Genomic DNA, 17361 nt, shown 5'->3' on the forward strand with positions numbered 1-17361 from the left:
CTTGTTGCTACTGCCATTTCCTTCTTGCTAGAGAAGGTCACTTCAAACTCTTCAGTGGTAACCCCAAACCGCTTATGTGCTCTCTCTTTAACTTGTATTCTACCCGCAGATTGGACCTCTAAGATTGAGTCTGCTCTTGAAACCAACATCTCTAGTAACCTGCAACACTTAGGCACCCATACCTGCATTTTTGAACCCCCAGAGCAAGCTTCCCTTTCTCCCTTATATGACCCTTCGTATGTAGACTTAGCAACTACTCCTTCCTGCTTCCCGTCCAAAGCCACAGCAGAAATAACAACTTGATGTATTAGAAATTGACCGCTTACACATGTGCTACCTTGGAGCTTGTAAACTCGGTGGTACTGCTTTGACACTCCTTCTGCACTCAGCTTCATCTCTTCACTACGGCCTACCTCAAACAGTTTCTGAACTGTGTTAATAACCTCCGTAACACTCATGACATTACTCTTCCCTTATAAAGCTAACTTGTCCTCAAGATAGCTAGCAATTCTTACATCATTGCCTAAGTGCTCTTCTTTGGTTCTCCCATGCTCCACTTCACTTCGCATCTTCACTTTCCCAGTGCTTCTTTTCAGCGTATCGTTCTTATCTCCAATAGTGACCCATTGTTGGTTAAGGAAGAACGAGAAAGTGTGGTCTTGCCAATTGACACTGGTTTCTCCCAGTTTTGTGAGCCACTCATAACCTAGAACCACAGCCGATTCTGCCCCTTTGACATCTAGGAAGAGAAAATTCTCAATAATCTCCAACCCTTCCACTAGCAAACTGATTTCCATACCAACACATTCACTCGTGTTCCTCTTGCCATGTCCAAGGACAACCGTTATTGAACTTGTCTTTCTCCTTGGCAACATAAGGCGATTAGCCAACTCTTCAGGAATAAAGTTATTTGTTGCTCCAGAGTCAATGCTTACCACCACTCTATGACCTGAAATGGAGCCCCAAAACTTTAGAGCCTTGCTCTCGGTTCTAACTGTTACCGAGGAATTATCTCCTTCTTGCTTGGCAACACTCTTCTCCTTATCACCTCTTGACTCACTATCAAACACTGGTGAATCCTCTTGTAACATGGTGAGACGCATAAACTCCACTACTTCACCACCATAAGCTGGATCCTGCGCATTTGTCATGTCATGGTTGTAGTGTAAGATAGCCTTTGTTGCTGTGAAACCGCTCATTTCCTCGAGCCAGATAGCAAGATCCATTGCTTCTTGAAGTCGCTTAGGTTGTAATTTTCTAACCTCCATCTGCAATGGTTGAGTCAACCCACGTATGGACACATCCAACACATACTTCTCTGGTATAGTCATGGCCTCTCTACGCTTACCTTCAAACTCTCTGCAGTAACTAGCCACAAAACCCTCTTGTAGCATCCCAGAGTATAGTGAACGACATACATAGCTCTGTCTCGGTTTCTCCTTTGCTTCTTTTTTGATCATCCACTTGAATTCTTTCCAACTTGTTGGAGAATTCTTGTCACATAAACTCTTGACCCAATGACTAGTTTCTCCTTTTAGGAGAGAATACACAATGCTCATCCACTCATCGTGAGGAGTATGACTTGCAACAAAATAAGCCTCTAAGTTGTTGATCCACTTGAATACGTTTTCCTTAGAGCCTCCGGGAAACCCAGATGCTTGATAAACTTTGCTTTCCCAAGCGGTACTTGCTACATTTCTCGCAGAACTGTACAACAATGGACTCCCTCCTTGATTTGTCAAGGGCGTGTAATCATGGTCCGGTTGTACAGCAGATCCTTGAAATCCAATGTAAATGGTTCCTGTAGCATCCATGCCATCGCTCAAACCTAGAGGTTTCAACCCAATGTGTCCCCATGCTCTTGCAGATTCTGACCACAACCCTGAGCCATTCCATGTTCGACCATTTCTGTTCACAGCCTCTGAACCATGGAGCCTTTCATTACCCATTCGACGATGGACTGGATTAGCTCGCGAGACAACTCCAAAGTTCCCCTAAACATTCAGAAATCTCGAAAACTCCTCGGTTGATACAATAACGTTCTTGTCTCGGAGACGTTTCAATGATTTATTTCCAACATCAACTCTATCATCAAGCTCTTTTGACGCATCATAATCAGAGGAAGCATCCATATGTCTAACTGTGCTAGCATCCATCCGAAACTTAGAGTCAATCCAGGGAGAACGAGGTCGTTTACCTTGTTTCTTCATGGGTTGCTTGGTGACTTGTGTCGGCGATAAGCTCTCGCGTCGTCTCTTCCGTGTTTTCTTCTTCCGGACCTTATGAAAGCTTCTAACAACAGGAATTCGTTCTTCCCCAAACGAATGGACTGCGATTGCAAGCTCAGCAACCCATGGGCTAAGGGAACCCTCTGGAGCCGGACTGTTCACCAAGTGTTCGACCAAATTCCCCACCGGGTTTGCAGTATTTGTCTTGGTTGTTGAATCGGGTTGTAAAGGAACTCCACTCATCGTGATGGTCTGTGGAAGTTTTGTCGGAGGACACAGGCTTGGCAACGCCAAAACGGGTAAAGGCGAGACTCCCTCACTGACTGCGTTAACCGGAGCAAGAGGCGTGACAGGACTCTGGGTCTGAGATCCAGATGATGGATTTGCCACAAGGAGATTTTTTAAAAGTAGGTTTTCGTGAAACAAACGAATCGCTTCATCATGTGCCCGACCCTGTTCTTCGAGAAGAACTTTTTGTTCCATGGTAATCTTCCTGAGATCAGCGATCTGGTCTTCGAGAGACGATTTGAGGTGGTGAATCTTGTCATCGACTTCAGCTATCAAAGATGCGTGAGCAGCTTGAGTTTGTGGAGCCATTTTTTTTTTTTTTTAATAGCTCTCAATGAGAGCACCAATTGATAAGTACAGAAGTAGCTTATCAAGGAGATAACAGAAATAGGGATGAGAAACAGAAGAAAAGGGGATTGAGGTGAAGAATCAGATCAGAGGGATGAGGAAAAGAGAAGGAGGAAGACGATTGGAAAAGAGAAGACGAACATTGTTTTACTTAATGATTCGATAACCCTCACAAACGATCGAGAGTACTACTTAAACACAACACAAAATAAAGATAAAAGGCCTACTAATAAGAGTCCAACAAGAGCCCCTTTGCCATCTTAACAGATTTCCTCATGCAACTCCTAAGTATGCCCTTGTCACATGGCTGGTGGTAAAAAACAGACTTGCAATAGGGGAAAGAATGAAAAACTGGAACGTTCAGGTCAACACAAGCTGTGTGTTGTGCAAAAATCCGATGGAGACAAGAAAACATTTATTTTTTCTATGCCTCTTTTCACAGCAGGTATGGAGGGCGCTGGTGCACAGGCTTCTCTCTGACAAGTTCACCATACATTGGGAAGATATCATGTCTCTGATTGCTGGAAATACTTTGGATAAAACAATTTTTTTTTGATGGGTTACACATTTCAGAACATAATACATTCTCTTTGGGGGGGGGGGGGGGGAGAGAAATGATAGACTCCATGGGGAACACCCTTCAACGATGGAGAAGCTGGTGAAGTTCATAAACAAGAATGTTCGCAACAGATTGAGCACAATTGCGGATGGAGGAGGACCTACTGTTCAAACTTTGTTTGCAACAAGATTTTACTAGATTTGGTTTTATTCAAATGTTTAATAAACAATCTACGTTAGCAATGTAAAAACGTTTATTTTTTTTTTTTTTAACACTTAAAATGCATTTATTGAATAAGAGAGTTTTGACAAGGGTAAAAGCTAGATCGAATACATAATGGAATTGATAAATGAAGCATATATGCTTGAGTTTGGGTACATTGAGCTTTGACCATCTTGTCAGCAAGGAGATTTGCAGACCGAGGTACCCATTTAAAAACAACCGATTCAAAGCGTGATGCCCAGCCTTTTATGTCTTGTATCTAGTTGAAGACATCAAAACGAGAGTTGTTACCATTGAGCAAATTAGCCAAAATTTGGCTATCACCTTCAAAGATGACTTTGGAGAAACCGCTTAACCAACATTGTTTGATGGCATAGGATAAGCTTATACACTCTGCTTCAAGAGCCGAAGATACAGGTGGTCCTGTTGCCTGACCCGCCTCTTTAAATTGCCCATCCTCATCACGTACAATCCAAGCTACAGAGGAACTCCTGTCTCTGTTAATGAAGCTTAGTTACATTTCAGCCAGCCAGTCCGGGGTTTTTGCCAAAAGTTTGGTACATGAGGATCTCTTTGATTGGTATTACCGTTTTGGTTAACATTACTTCGGCTTGAGTCAATTGTTAACCATTCATCTGTTTCTTGAATCGCTTCCCGTAGATCCCGTTGCCAAGAGTTACTCTTTTGTTGGAATGTAAGTTTGTTACGACTTGTCCATAATTTCCATAGGATCCAGAACGGTAAATGTGCAAGTCTATCATAGAGTCGCTGATGTTTATGATAGTCAAAAATAGCTTTGAGTTTGGTTTCGATCGTAGATCCTGGATCCAAAAGACATCTGATTGGAATAGTTGAACCTCGCCAAATCTGTTGTGCGTGAGGGCATGAGAAGAAAAGATGTTCCGTTGTTTCAATGGCAGATGTGCATCGCTTGCAAAGGGAGTGTGTAGAAATATGTTGTCGCTCTAGTTTAGCACCCGTTGCCAAAGCTCCTGATAAAAATCTCCATAGAAAGTGCTTAAATTTTGGTGGTGTTTTTGTTTTCCAAATTTCACTCTTCAGAAGAGGATCACCATCAGGTGGTCGAGCATGATTCTGTTCTGGAAGATGTGTTGCCAACCAATATCCAGATTTTACTGTGTAGAATCCATCGTCAGTGTAATGCCATCCGAGATAATTATATGGCTGCCAGAAGCTTGTCTTTATAGAGAGGACCAGGTTTATATCATCAGGGTGTATTCTTCTTCGTACTAGCTGTTCGTTCCAGCCACTTCTATCTGAATGCAGCAAGTTACTCACACAAGGTATATCATCAGGTTGGTTGTCTTGAGCTTTTCTTGGTGGACGCGGAGGGTGAGATGTTAACCATGGATCAGTCCATGTAGATATCTGATGACTGTCACCCACTGTAACTCGCAGACCTTTCCGTAGAAGATCTCTACCTATGAGCAATGATCTCCAGCCAAAAGATGGTTGAACACCACTATTAGCTTCAAGAATACTAGAATTTGCAAAGTATCTACCTCTTAAGATTCGTGACAGCAAGCTATTGGGGTTTTGGAGGATACGCCATGCTTGCTTAGCTAGTAGGGCATCATTGAACTTATCTATATCTCTAAAACCAAGCCCACCTTCTTTCTTTGAAAATTTCATTCTGTCCCAAGCTACCCAATGAGTTGCAGAGCCTTGACTTTGGGAGTTCCACCAATAGTTGGCAATGCTCCGTTCAATATCCTCACAAATTCCTTTTGGGAGCTTAAAACAGTTCATTGTATAAACCGGCATAGCCATTGCTATTGCTTTTAAAAGAATTTCTTTACCTCCCTGGGAAAGAAATTTGTTATTCCAGCCCTTTGTTTTGCCCTTAACATTGTCGATGATGAATTGGAAGAGCTCAATCTTCTTGCGACCGAATTGTTCAGGGAGACCTAAGTATTTGCCGCATCCTCCTTCGTTGTGGATTTGAAGTACATGTCTGATCTGATTTTTGGTTGGCTCACTAACCCGTTTTCCAAACGTTAAGGATGATTTACGAGTATTGACTTGTTGACCTGATGCTCTTTCGTACTGTGTAAGAATCTCTCTAATGGCCAAACACGAACTCATATTCGCCTGACAGAAGAACAGAGAATCATCTGCGAAAAGTAGATGTGTGATCGGGGGACTGGCATTGCTGATTTTGATTCCTTTAATGACCTCTTGTTGTTCTGCTCTCTTCATCAGATGACTTAAAACCTCAGCACAGATGATGAATAAATAGGGTGAAAGGGGATCACCTTGGCGTATTCCATGCTCTGGCTGGATGAAACCATGGGGGATGCCATTAATGTTAACAGAAAATGTTGGAGTACGAACACACTCCATAATCCATTGCACCCACTTATTGTCGAAACCAAACTTGAGCATTGTTTCTTGTAAGGAGTCCCATTCCAATCTATCGTATGCCTTCATGATATCTGTTTTTATGGCCAGGAAAGAATTTGAGCATCGTCTTTTGACCTTGAGTGCGTGAATGAGTTCGTGAGCAATTAACACGTTATCTGTTATGATGCGTTCAGGAATAAACGCCGCTTGTTCTTCAGAGATGATGGAGTTCAAATGCTTCTTTAACCGTGAGACCAGAATCTTTGATATGATCTTATAACTAACGTTGCAGAGGGAAATTGGTCGAAAATCCTTCATATGTCTGGCACCATCTATCTTTGGGATTAGGCAGATGTTTGTATGATTGAGGTCTTTATCAAAGGTACCGCTGGTGAAGAAGTTCTGGATTTCAAGTATAATTGCTTCCTTTGTTGTTTCCCAGAAGTTCTGATAGAAAGCAGCAGAAAAACCATCAGGGCCTGGTGCTTTAGTAGCACCAATTGAGAAAATTGCTGATTTGATCTCCTCCTCTGTCACCGGCTTGGTGAGATCTTCGTTTATTGCAGGGGTTACTCTAGCTTGAAAATCATGAAAAACGTGAAAGTGATTGTTTTGAGGAGAGAGTTCACTCTTGAAAAGCTTGGTGAAGTGTTTTTGTGCGACAGCACCGATATTAGAATCACCTTGGTGCTCATATCCCTCTTCATCAAGTATGGAGTACATCTTGTTTCTTGCTGTATGACTCTTGGCTGTAGCAAAAAAATATTTGGTGTTTCTATCACCTTATGACATCCACTCTTTACGGCTCTTTAATCTCCAAAATTCCTCTTCATTGGCATAAGCACTGCTCAACTGATGTCGTAGGTCTCTTATGCGTTCTGTAGATGAACCATCAGAGTGGGCCTTATCAATTGTTGATTTCAAAAACCTGATCTCCTCGCGGGTATTGCATCTGTTATGTTTTTTCCATTGGGAAATCTTCTTTCGACATTCACGCAGGCGAATACTCATGCTTAGCTGGTTATTAACTGAATGATGATTCCAACCATCTATTACTGCATCTCTAAAACCATCTCGTTGAAGCAATCTATTGTCGTAGTAAAACTGACCTTGGCGGGGGTTAAAGTCATTGGTGATGGTGGTTATAAGTGGTCTGTGATCCGATTCTATAAGTTCTAAGAACTCAACATGAGAAGCAGGGTACTGAGCCAACCATTCATTATTAGCCATGCTTCTGTCTAAGCAGCTTGAAACATCGTGGGAATATCTTTTACCCGCCCAAGAGAAGGGATCACCTTTTGATTTTAAGTCATGGAAATCGCAATTGTGAAGCATATTGCGAAAGTCTGTGAATGAACTTTCTGGCCGTGGAGGTCCACCTCTCTTTTCGTGATTGCCTTTGATCTCATTAAAATCTCCTACAGCCATCCAAGGCCCAGTTCTATTCACTGCAATTCTTTCTAAACGTTCCCAGGTCAGGTGTCGGAGGGAGGGATTTGGGTTACCATATACACACGACAAATAGAAGCCAAATCCATTAACTTGAACATAAGTGTCTACAAGGTTTGGAGAATGAGAAAGAACTGAAACAGAGATGCTACTGGACCAAAAGATAGCTATACCACCACTTAAACCTACAGGGGGAACTGTGAATACATGATCATAACCTAAATCCGCACATACAGCTCTGACAGTGTCATCCCCTTGTTTTGTTTCCAATAGGCACATGATGTCTGGAGAGTAAGACTTCTTAATCTCCTGAAGACGTCGAACTGCGAGGTCATTGCCTAGTCCTCTACAGTTCCAAACGGTTGTCCTCATGGGGGCAGTGGTGGTTCTGAGCCCACCGCGCCTCTTACAAGACCTTGGGGAGATGAAGCTTCCCCAGAGCAGTACATTGGATTCTCATAACTCATCATCTTCGAGCATTCACCTCTCTCTGGTTGATCAGACTGTTTGTTTCTCTTATGTTTACCTCTGGAGATCATTTTTGCAATGGTAATGTCATCAGCATGTTGCGTTGTTTCAGTGACAGGTATCACTTCGGCAATGGGCTCATCAGGAAGGGCTAAAGCATCATGGTGAAGATCAATGTTTTCTTCAACAGCTTCCTGAACACGGTCCTCAGGAATAGCAACATTGCCAATTGCTTCGTCCATCTCCTCACCATCAATGATCTCACGAATGATCACTCCCCCTTGACGCGGGATCGCAGGGGGTGGAAGCCCTTCGTCGTCCTCAGGGTCATCAAATTGCTCTTCACCACCGTTTTGCAGAATACAGGCACCGGTGTCATGAGTTAGTAAGCCACACACCTCACAGAAGCCCCGTAGCCTCTCAAACCGAAATCGCAGAAGGGTATTGACTCCTGCTTGGAATTGAATTTGTCTCTGAAAACGCAGAGGGAGATGAATATCCCAATGAATCTGGACCCGAACAAATTCCACACGAGCAGCCGCTTCTGCATCGTAATCCACCTCCAGAAGATTGCCAATGGAGCGTCCGATATGAGAAATGACTTCTCTGTTGAGAAATTGGAATGGAATCCCACAAATCTGAACCCAGAAGGGGATGAAGTCAATGAGTGGTGGGTTGTCGTTTGGGTACCACCGCTGAAGCACCAACATACGGTCATTAAAGGCCCAGGGACCACGACGAAGCACCAGTTCCAATTCACCTTCAGTCGGGAAGATAAAATGGAATTGGTTTCCACCCACAATACGACCATGGATTAAACCCGCTTGTCCCCAGATTCGTGGCATTGACGCGATGATAGCACGGATGTTTTGGCGGCGGGGCATGACTGGGCGACCCATCAGGATGAATCGGTTCTCCGCCGCGGCGTTAGCAACAAGGTTTGCCGGAATGGCAATTGGAACATCATCAGCACCTAAATTGATGTCTTGGACCGCTCTTCATAAATTATCAGCCATCTTGGTAAGAACACAATAGTATCGGAATGGGAAGAAGATTGTAGATGATAATTGAGATGAAAGAGTGAATAATTGAAGAAATTGTGGTTGCCATTTATAGCGGAAGCCGCTGAGAGAAATCCTCCCATTTGCATCACGAAGTGGAGATCTCTTCGTGGAGATAACCGCCTGGAGATCGTGGACTGGAAACCGTGCCACTACGCCGGCGAAACTGTCACAAACCGTCTCAAGGGAGACGTGATTGAGGATCCAGAACCAAAAAGTAACCGTTTTTACAATCGCCTTTTCAATCGCCATTTTTTCTATTGGAATTCTTTTTTACGTTTATTTTCTTTTTGAATATAATTTAATATTAGATTCAAGCAAAAAAAATAACAATAAACTTTAACGGAATTTAACAAAATCTTGGTTAAATAATAGTAATAGATACTATATAACATTTAAAGTCTTTAAAATTCTATTTAAATCATAAACCAATAACATCTCTTTAGTATAATCTCCAAACACTACCACATGTATATAGTTCCAGATTTCTCATCATCATTTCTTAGAACAAAGACCCATTCTAAACTTATGTATTTCTATATAATTTTCACTAATGTAAAAAAAGTAAGCAAAAAAAGAAGAAGGTAAAAAAGTAAAACCCTTTGAGGAGAGAAGCCAGCGCATAAACTTAAACCCAGAAAAATTTCCAACTCGCGGCCGAATCTTCCCGAGAAAAAAAATGAGCAATTTGGGAAAATCTCAATCTTCAACCGAAGAAGAGTGTCTTAGTTTCTCAAGGTATAACTTCAATTTGAGCTACTACGTCTATTAGTTTTGATATTTAAGAAAATTTTCGATTTTTTTTTTCTCACATGAGACATGTTTCTGGAACAGATCCTTGTTGCAGCTAGGGCATTGTATTACTGGATACAATTGAACTTGTCCGATCCATAAAAATCAGAACTTGGTTAATTACTTAGCAGCAATCAATATGCTTACTAGGTTCTGATTTGAAACGTATTGGGAGCTCTGACTTGTTTGGTTTTGTGGGTTCTCATTTGATTGAAAGATAAAGCAAAATGGCTTCTTCTACGAAAGGCTCTGTTAAGAAGGGTCAACCTTCGATTAAGCATAGTTGGAACTTAGCTGAGGCTAAGAGGAAGTTGTCAAAGATTAGTGATCATCATCATCCACATGTAGAGTATGAATATGCTTTCCAGAGGGAGAACATCAAAAGAGGAGAGACCAAGTTGAGTCAAATTTTGAGTAGGGATTCGTTGATATCTGCTGTTGACTTGATGTGGGATCGTTCGGGTTTTGTTTCTGGTGAGTTGATTAGCTCATTAAAGGAAAGAAATTTAGATGATGTAAATAGAGATGAAGTTAGTGAGTTCAAAGTTTTGAGGGGTAGTACACAGTTGCCTTCTGATCAGAAGGCTGTATCTCAGTCGCCATCGAGTACACAGCACAGGGTTAAGTTTTTGAGAGTGGCTGAGAAGATGTGTATTTCTAATCCATCTAGCGAATCTTTCTTTAGTCGGTTTAGTCAGAGTAATGGAGCCAAGTGTATCAGTGGTTCTTGCAGAGAGTATAGTTTTCCTTTTGATGCTAGATGGGAGACTGAAAAATTGTATAGCTGTAAGGAAGTAGTTCCCACTTGTACTAGGTATCAAAGAGGAGCGGCTGACCGTATTCCCAATGTAGTCAGCCGTGAAGCAGAATGCGCATCAAGAAATGCCAGTAGTTGTGATTCTGTCATTGTTACCACTGCTGCAGAGGGCCGCTCAACTCTTACTGAACCAAGGATTCCTCTAATAAGAGCTAGCGTCGCAGAATCATTGGTAGACACCACAACATCCAGATCTAATGATGTGAACTATCTCTTCTTGCTTTACAAAGATAGGTGTGCCAACAACAAAGGAGTGAACATAATAAGTTCAACATGTAGCACGGACAGCGATACTGAGGTTTCTTCTTCAGGGAATAACTCAGACGAGGACAGCTTATCTATCGTTGAAAACAAACATTTGCTTGAGAGATATGAAAAAAACCAAGAGACTGGAGTTTGTTCGTCCTCTGCAGAAACGCCTACTTACGCTTTTGCTAAACAGCGGCATGCTTTTGCTGGTGCGTTGGCAGGCATAAGTGTCAGTCTTTGTCTTCATCCACTTGATACAGTTAAGACAATGATTCAGTCTTGCCGTTTGGAGGAGAAGTCTCTATGCTATACTGGGAGATCAATTATATCAGAAAGAGGTAAAAAAGATTTTACTGGAGATAATCAGAAAGAAAGGCTTACTTTTTGTATTAGTTTGTCACAGGGCCTTGTTGCTAAACACAATTATATCCTAATATGTATTCAGGTGTTTCTGGACTTTACCGGGGGATTGCTAGCAACATTGCCTCATCAGCTCCTATCTCTGCCCTCTATACCTTCACTTATGAATCAGTTAAAGGAGCTCTTCTTCCTCTTTTTCCTAAGGTATCATTTACTTCAATAGAACTATCTCTAATTCCTCTTACGTCTTACTCTACTTTTTTCCCTGACATGTTTCTCCCTTTTTCTGCTGGCCTGTTAAAGTTCATATAATTAAACTCTTGAAATTTCAGGAATATTGCTCCCTTACCCACTGCGTAGCTGGTGGTTCTGCAAGCATTGCAACTTCTTTTATCTTCACGCCAAGTGAGCGTATAAAACAGCAGATGCAAGTCAGTTCACATTATCGCAATTGCTGGTAAACATCTCCAAGCTGAACCTGAACCTAACTTTTTGCTAACTGCATAATACACTTCCTTGTTCTCTTGTCTCTTAAAGGTTTTCCTGGCTTGAAAAAATTAGTTCTCATTTAAATTAGTTCTCCATTTCCTTTTGTGCTTTTACATATTTTTTTTTGATTTCTTGGGCACATATGAACACAGGACCGCATTGGTTGGAATCATCCAAAAGGGTGGTCTGCTTTCTTTATATGCGGGATGGACTGCAGTGCTATGTAGAAATATCCCACACTCAATCATTAAGGTACGTTTTGCGCACACTATAATGTGTACTTATGCTCTAGCTAGGAGCAGTCTGTGATCTTTATGTCTCCAGTCTTCTCCTATTTTTCCTTCTCTGCTTGAATACAGTTCTGAACGTCTGATGCCATATTTATTGGAAATACAGTTCTATGTTTATGAAAACATGAAGCAAATGGTATTGCCATCTCTAGGTCCTCTTGGTCAATCGGCTCAACCCACGACATTACAAACGGTTTGTCTCTTCTCTGCTTCATCTTACAATATCCTGAACTATGTAGTTCTCTTAGCTATCTGTATTTTATCTTCTTATGGAGAACCTGAGATTACTTTATATTCCCAATATTTGCTTCTAACAGCTCATATGTGGAGGCTTAGCGGGATCTGCTGCTGCTTTCTTTACAACTCCATTTGATGTAGTAAAAACAAGATTACAAACTCAGGTTTGTTTCTCTTTCCAACCTTTTCAGGAACTACTCTAAGAGTTGTCTTCTACACCTAACTTATCTCATTGCTGCAGATTCCCGGATCTAGGAACCAGCATCCTAGTGTCTATCAAACTCTTCAATCAATACGCAAACAAGAAGGTCTGAGAGGGCTATACAGGTCTCGGTTCGCATTCACTGATCTTATCTCCCTAGTCCTGGTTATTGAAATTGTATTATCCATGCTTCATCAATTTACGGGCATAGTCTTCTCTTTTTTATATGCTGCAGAGGATTGATCCCCAGACTAGTGATGTACATGTCCCAAGGAGCTATATTCTTTGCTTCATATGAATTTTACAAGAGTGTACTCTCTCTAGAAGCGGCACAGCCCAATTCGTCAGCTCTCTCTGGCACAAAAACAAAGAACAAGGACAGTTCACCCCCAACGAAACCATCAAGATTGCAACATATGTAATACAAAGAATGGAATATTGTACATTTTTTTTGTTTTTATTTTTGTAAACTATTGATTTGATTAAATTCATTTGTGCAAAGTCCTTTTTTGACTGGGGAGAGAAGATGAAGATCCATTATTCACTACAAGTTACAAAACTTTTTTTTTGAAGGATCTACCAACTCTATGCTTATAAGACCTCTAACCAAATTGGGCACTTCCCATTTGCTACCTTACAATATGAACAGTGTGGCTTTTTCGTTTGCCTAGAATCCTAGATCCTACTCGAAGAATAAATAAATGACACAACAAAGAATGTGACGTCTTTCTCAATCTGGAGATCAGAGACCATCCCATCTTCAAGCTCTAGCTTGTCTTACGAATCTCCCGCTTCATGGTTGCGCTCTGCAGGGAAGGAAGTTGGAGACCAACCTTCTCTTCTCTTCTTCTCGCCAACTCATGCATGATACAGAAGAATTCAAATGTACCTGCAATAATGACAGCATCACAGACTACACTCGGGAGATTGGCGAGAAAGGAGGGTTTGGCATGTACGATTGAAGAGCGGCCGCAGCTTCTTTCATAAGCTTAGGTACGTTCTTTTCTTCTTCCTCAGTTACTGCTTCAACCAAGAACTGAACATCATCATCAATCAGCATTTTCAATGAGTTGCAATGCGAGAACTGTTGTACATTCTCGCCATTCCTGTAACTATCCGAGACTTCCGTGTTATGTAGTATGGCAACACAGATGGAGAATGCTTGCAACGTTGATAACTGCGCGTGGAAATGAACATCGTAATGCCCTTCCTCAACAAACGACATGTACAATGCTGGTATATGCTCTTTAGCACCCTATAATATGAAGACAATACATGTTAGATGATAAAAAAGAAGCAGTTCTAAGGCAACATAACTTGTGTTGAATTGAGGAAAGAACCAGTTTTTACCTGGACAAATAGTTGTAAAGGATGCTGATTGTCTACAAGAGGCTGATCATGAGAAGATGAGATACGAGGATTTCCAAGAACCATAAGTGGACATGCCATGTCCCAACCACCACAGTCACAACCACCTCCTGACCTCCATCTCTGAATCAAAGGAGAAGGACCAAGGTTCTTGGTACTCGGTAACCCGTGGTTTCCCCTTGGGATTACAACCTTCAATTTTTCTGAAACTCTGCTGCCTAACAACTCCTTCTTCTCCTCCTCAATTGGAGACAGACCAAGAAGATTAGTTTTCTCCAACAACCTTTTGTCACCTCTTCTGTATTTTAAGCTTTCTCTCTTCTCAATCGTGTCTTGAATAATTATAGCAGCGATCTCAAGGTCAGGATGCAAATCTGCAGCTGACCACGGGTTTGTTCCATTTGAAGCCTCAAGATCATAGCTTTGAGATGTTCTTTTCGGCTGAGATGTTCTCTGCTTCATTGTATCTGAACCATCCCCGGACATTGAGTTATTTCTCAACTCTGAGTCTGGTTTAACAGAATTCTTGGAGGCATTATTAACCATATCAAGTGGTAGTGATTGATCTTCCTTTGTGGAGACACTTCTTCTTGCTTGTGCAATATCATACAAAATAAACTCATTCACCATCAAAGTTTCTGGATCTTGTCCCTTTTTTCTTACTTCTGAGCACATGTTACATGTAACTTGCATCTGAGCCAACAGCAAAGATTCTTTACTAACTTCATTCAATCCTCGCACACTAGCACTGCTCCTCTTTCTGCTTCCAGCAGATGAAAATGTATATATCCAAGTAGAACCATTGTCAGATTTCCAAGTCTTTGCACCGTAAACCTCCTCAGGAGAACCTGTAACAAACTGAAAAACCGGCAGTCCATGTTTGCTTTCCATCTTGAGACGGCAATGTAGATGAACCGGGGAAGATTTCAGCACTGAAGTAAAATCTTTACTGACCACTGGAGGAGGACAAAGATTTGATCTTTTATGAATATTTGAGTAATCACTCAACATAGACTTGCAACGCTCATTGTTCTTCCCTGGCTTTTCTGTACATACACCTGACTCTCCTATATAAACAAGAGGGCTTCTCAGAGATTTTGACTTAACAAATGGATCAAACATCTTCCTAACTCTTGAGCTGTCCTTATTGCAACTGGTTTCTAATGAGTCTACCTTTGCTGGATGTAGCTTAGGCAATCTAACTTTATGGTCATTACTACATTCGTTCAGGGGACTGGCTACATCATCAGCTGAATCCAACACCACCGCTCTATCTTTGATACCTGATTTCAAACAAATGTCAATGAAGTTGCCAGAGGTGCAAGGTTCAACTGATGACTTTTGCCCATCTAAAACCATCTTGTTCTGTCTTTTCTCTGTACTTCCCTTTCTAGAAGAATCAACAACTCTAAAGGAGAAAGAAGCATCACTACTACGAGACAACTCAAGTTTAGCCTTTGAATCTTTACGACCATGAGGTTCTCTAAGTTCTTTAAACAACTCATTAGAGCTTTGATACACAGAGCCTCTCCTTAGCTCCGTTGTATCCCCCATTGCAAGAGGCTTTGAATTAAAATTCTTACAGGATGTGCTACGGTAGCGCCTGAAGCTTATCTCTGTGAACCCTTCTTTGACTCTCAAAACCTCATCTCTACGAGGCGGCTTCAGTCTAGTACTCCTTTTTTCTAATTCAGTGAAAGGACGAGGAGCAGGCAGAACACTGTTGGGGCTTTGTTCCATATCAATTCCTTTACCAAATTCCATTTCCATTCCAATCACCACTTCAAAACATCTGTAAAGAAAACATTAAAATTCAAAGCAATATGTTAAGTCCTCCACAGCCCTCAAAACATAAAGATATCAAATTTGCACAACAAACCAATCTCAGAAACTTACAAAACAACATGATAGTAACAGAGTAGAAGAATCTTTCTTAATCAGTATTAATAGATCCAATTGACTCAATGTCATAAGCTTCAAAAGGACGCAACTTAAGCTCCCAAAACACAAACTATACATGCACAATCAATGATCTTTGATACGTACCCAATGCAGATCTCATTATAGGTTAGTACATGAATTAAAAACAGATAACAAAACCAGACAAGCTAGCAGATTGGATTGAACTAATCAAGTAAACCCCAATTAACTTAAGAAGAGAGTATCAAACTGAACATTAAGAAACAGAAAGAACACAAAATAGCGGTCAAATAAGAACACTAAACAAAAGAAGAATCAGATAGAGACATAAGACTATAGCATTAAGCAAAAGAAGCAAAAAGAGGCAATTTTTAATTTTTTTACAGATAGAGAAAAAAAAAAAAAGAGATCTAAGAGAGACACAACAGATAGAGACATGAAAGAAAAAAACAAAAACATACCCGAGTTACAGTAAGAAAGACACTGTGTAAATCTCAAACATTTCTTCATCGACATTGGAGAAAAAAAAGAAGAACAAGGAGAAGAAGGAGAGATTACAAAACAATGATGGTGGTAATAAGATAAACCGATCATGTTCTCGTGTAAGTGTAAACAAAAAGATATAGAAGAAAAAAAGCAATCAATTAGTTTTCTCCCTCAAGGCATCATTTTGTTTCTTTATTTCCCTCTTCGAGTGTGCAAAAAAAAATCTATATCACTCAATCACTCTCTCTCTCTCACTGTACTTTTGCTTTAGCTTTTTTGTTGTCTGTTTCTTTTTCACTTGTTCTATCAAACAAAGGTTTTTTCACTTCAATGAAGTGTTTGTGACCTAAGACTATCTTACCCTTCTGTCAGAAACTGTCGCTTAACTATTTTAAAAGGGTATTTTCGTCATTTACATAAAGATGGATTAATAAAAAAAATAATTGGATCGGTTCGTGAACCAAAAAACTAATAAAGTAATTTTGTTTACTTGTTTCTCGGGAAGTTCATGTGAGATTCCTATCCCCAATTAAAATCTTTCGACTCTATGTGACTGTGTGTACTCACATCTCATATAAAAGTATACTAGGTAACAATCCGCACTATATGCGGGATAAATCGATTTATTTAAAATTATAATAAGTAAAATTATTATTTTAGAACCAATATTTGTTTGTGTCAAACATAATATGTAACTAAAGTTTTTTAAATATATTATAATTTTTTTAGGTACTAAGTTTATTTATAATGATAAGGGTTATTGTCTCATTCTTTTTTAATAGCACATTGATTAATGTACAATTAAAACGTATATTCCTATTTGGTTATCATTATTTCTATTTTTTAATGAATAATCACACTAAATGTTGAGATTAATTAGTTTACATACTTAGATATTTATAAATAATCACACATCATGATATCCCCTAATTTGTTGTCATTTTTATATATATTTATGAATATATATAAATCTATATTTATTGAGAATTAAGTTTTCTTTAATGAGTTGGAGATGATTTAGGGGTAATATGTTTCTTTTTATAATCAATTATAATAACTATTGAAATCTTGTTATTTAAATTATTATGATAGGTAATAATACTAACATAAAAAATAATATTTTTTATATGATTTTGTTAATAAGTTATATGTTCTTTATTTGTA

The 17361-nt window shown here is 40.1% G+C and overlaps 4 protein-coding genes across 5 annotated transcripts; 1 reads left to right on the forward strand and 3 right to left on the reverse strand.

Annotated features, from left to right (window-relative positions):
• Positions 1-473: 473 nt before the first annotated feature.
• On the reverse strand, positions 474-1949 carry LOC147948585 (uncharacterized). Its single transcript, XM_087467710.1, has one exon. The coding sequence runs from the start codon at positions 1947-1949 to the stop codon at positions 474-476; it is 1476 nt and encodes a 491-aa protein (XP_087323836.1).
• Positions 1950-7826: 5877 nt separating this feature from the next.
• Positions 7827-8969, reverse strand: LOC147948586 (uncharacterized). The gene has a single exon (XM_087467714.1). The coding sequence runs from the start codon at positions 8823-8825 to the stop codon at positions 7827-7829; it is 999 nt and encodes a 332-aa protein (XP_087323840.1). The 5' UTR covers positions 8826-8969.
• Positions 8970-9463: 494 nt separating this feature from the next.
• Positions 9464-12924, forward strand: LOC104718822 (uncharacterized). Its single transcript, XM_010436628.3, has 9 exons — positions 9464-9725; positions 9822-11183; positions 11291-11409; positions 11538-11662; positions 11847-11946; positions 12091-12177; positions 12302-12385; positions 12463-12548; positions 12659-12924. The coding sequence occupies exons 2-9, from the start codon at positions 10007-10009 to the stop codon at positions 12843-12845; spliced, it is 1965 nt and encodes a 654-aa protein (XP_010434930.1). The 5' UTR covers positions 9464-9725; positions 9822-10006; the 3' UTR covers positions 12846-12924.
• LOC104718798 (uncharacterized) lies at positions 12915-16560 on the reverse strand. Of its 2 annotated transcripts, none has more exons than XM_010436605.2 (3): positions 16173-16560; positions 13774-15583; positions 12915-13678 (listed from the first exon to the last, which is right to left on the reverse strand). In XM_010436605.2, the coding sequence occupies exons 2-3, from the start codon at positions 15559-15561 to the stop codon at positions 13337-13339; spliced, it is 2130 nt and encodes a 709-aa protein (XP_010434907.2). In that variant the 5' UTR covers positions 15562-15583; positions 16173-16560; the 3' UTR covers positions 12915-13336. The 2 variants fall into 2 exon arrangements, with proteins under 2 accessions (XP_010434907.2, XP_010434914.2); XM_010436612.3 differs by having other exon boundaries at positions 15688-16502.
• Between the last annotated feature and the right edge of the window lie 801 nt (positions 16561-17361).

This window comes from Camelina sativa, chromosome 2, assembly GCF_030686135.1.
Source record: "Camelina sativa cultivar CO46 ecotype springtype chromosome 2, ASM3068613v1".
Classification (NCBI taxonomy): Eukaryota; Viridiplantae; Streptophyta; class Magnoliopsida; order Brassicales; family Brassicaceae; genus Camelina; species Camelina sativa.

What these genes read in the sequence shown, in the direction of transcription:
- LOC147948585 (XM_087467710.1), bottom strand. Translation starts at nt 1,949, where the DNA reads ATGGGTAATGAAAGGCTCCATGGTTCAGAGGCTGTGAACAGAAATGGT.
- LOC147948586 (XM_087467714.1), bottom strand. Translation starts at nt 8,825, where the DNA reads ATGGGTCGCCCAGTCATGCCCCGCCGCCAAAACATCCGTGCTATCATC.
- LOC104718822 (XM_010436628.3), top strand. Translation starts at nt 10,007, where the DNA reads ATGGCTTCTTCTACGAAAGGCTCTGTTAAGAAGGGTCAACCTTCGATT. An exon ending in ATCAATTATATCAGAAAGAG is followed by an intron (nt 11,184 to 11,290) that starts GTAAAAAAGATT and finishes ATATGTATTCAG; the next exon opens with GTGTTTCTGGACTTTACCGG. An exon ending in TCACATTATCGCAATTGCTG is followed by an intron (nt 11,663 to 11,846) that starts GTAAACATCTCC and finishes ATATGAACACAG; the next exon opens with GACCGCATTGGTTGGAATCA.
- LOC104718798 (XM_010436605.2), bottom strand. Translation starts at nt 15,561, where the DNA reads ATGGAAATGGAATTTGGTAAAGGAATTGATATGGAACAAAGCCCCAAC. An exon ending in CTTTACAACTATTTGTCCAG is followed by an intron (nt 13,679 to 13,773) that starts GTAAAAACTGGT and finishes TTCATATTATAG; the next exon opens with GGTGCTAAAGAGCATATACC.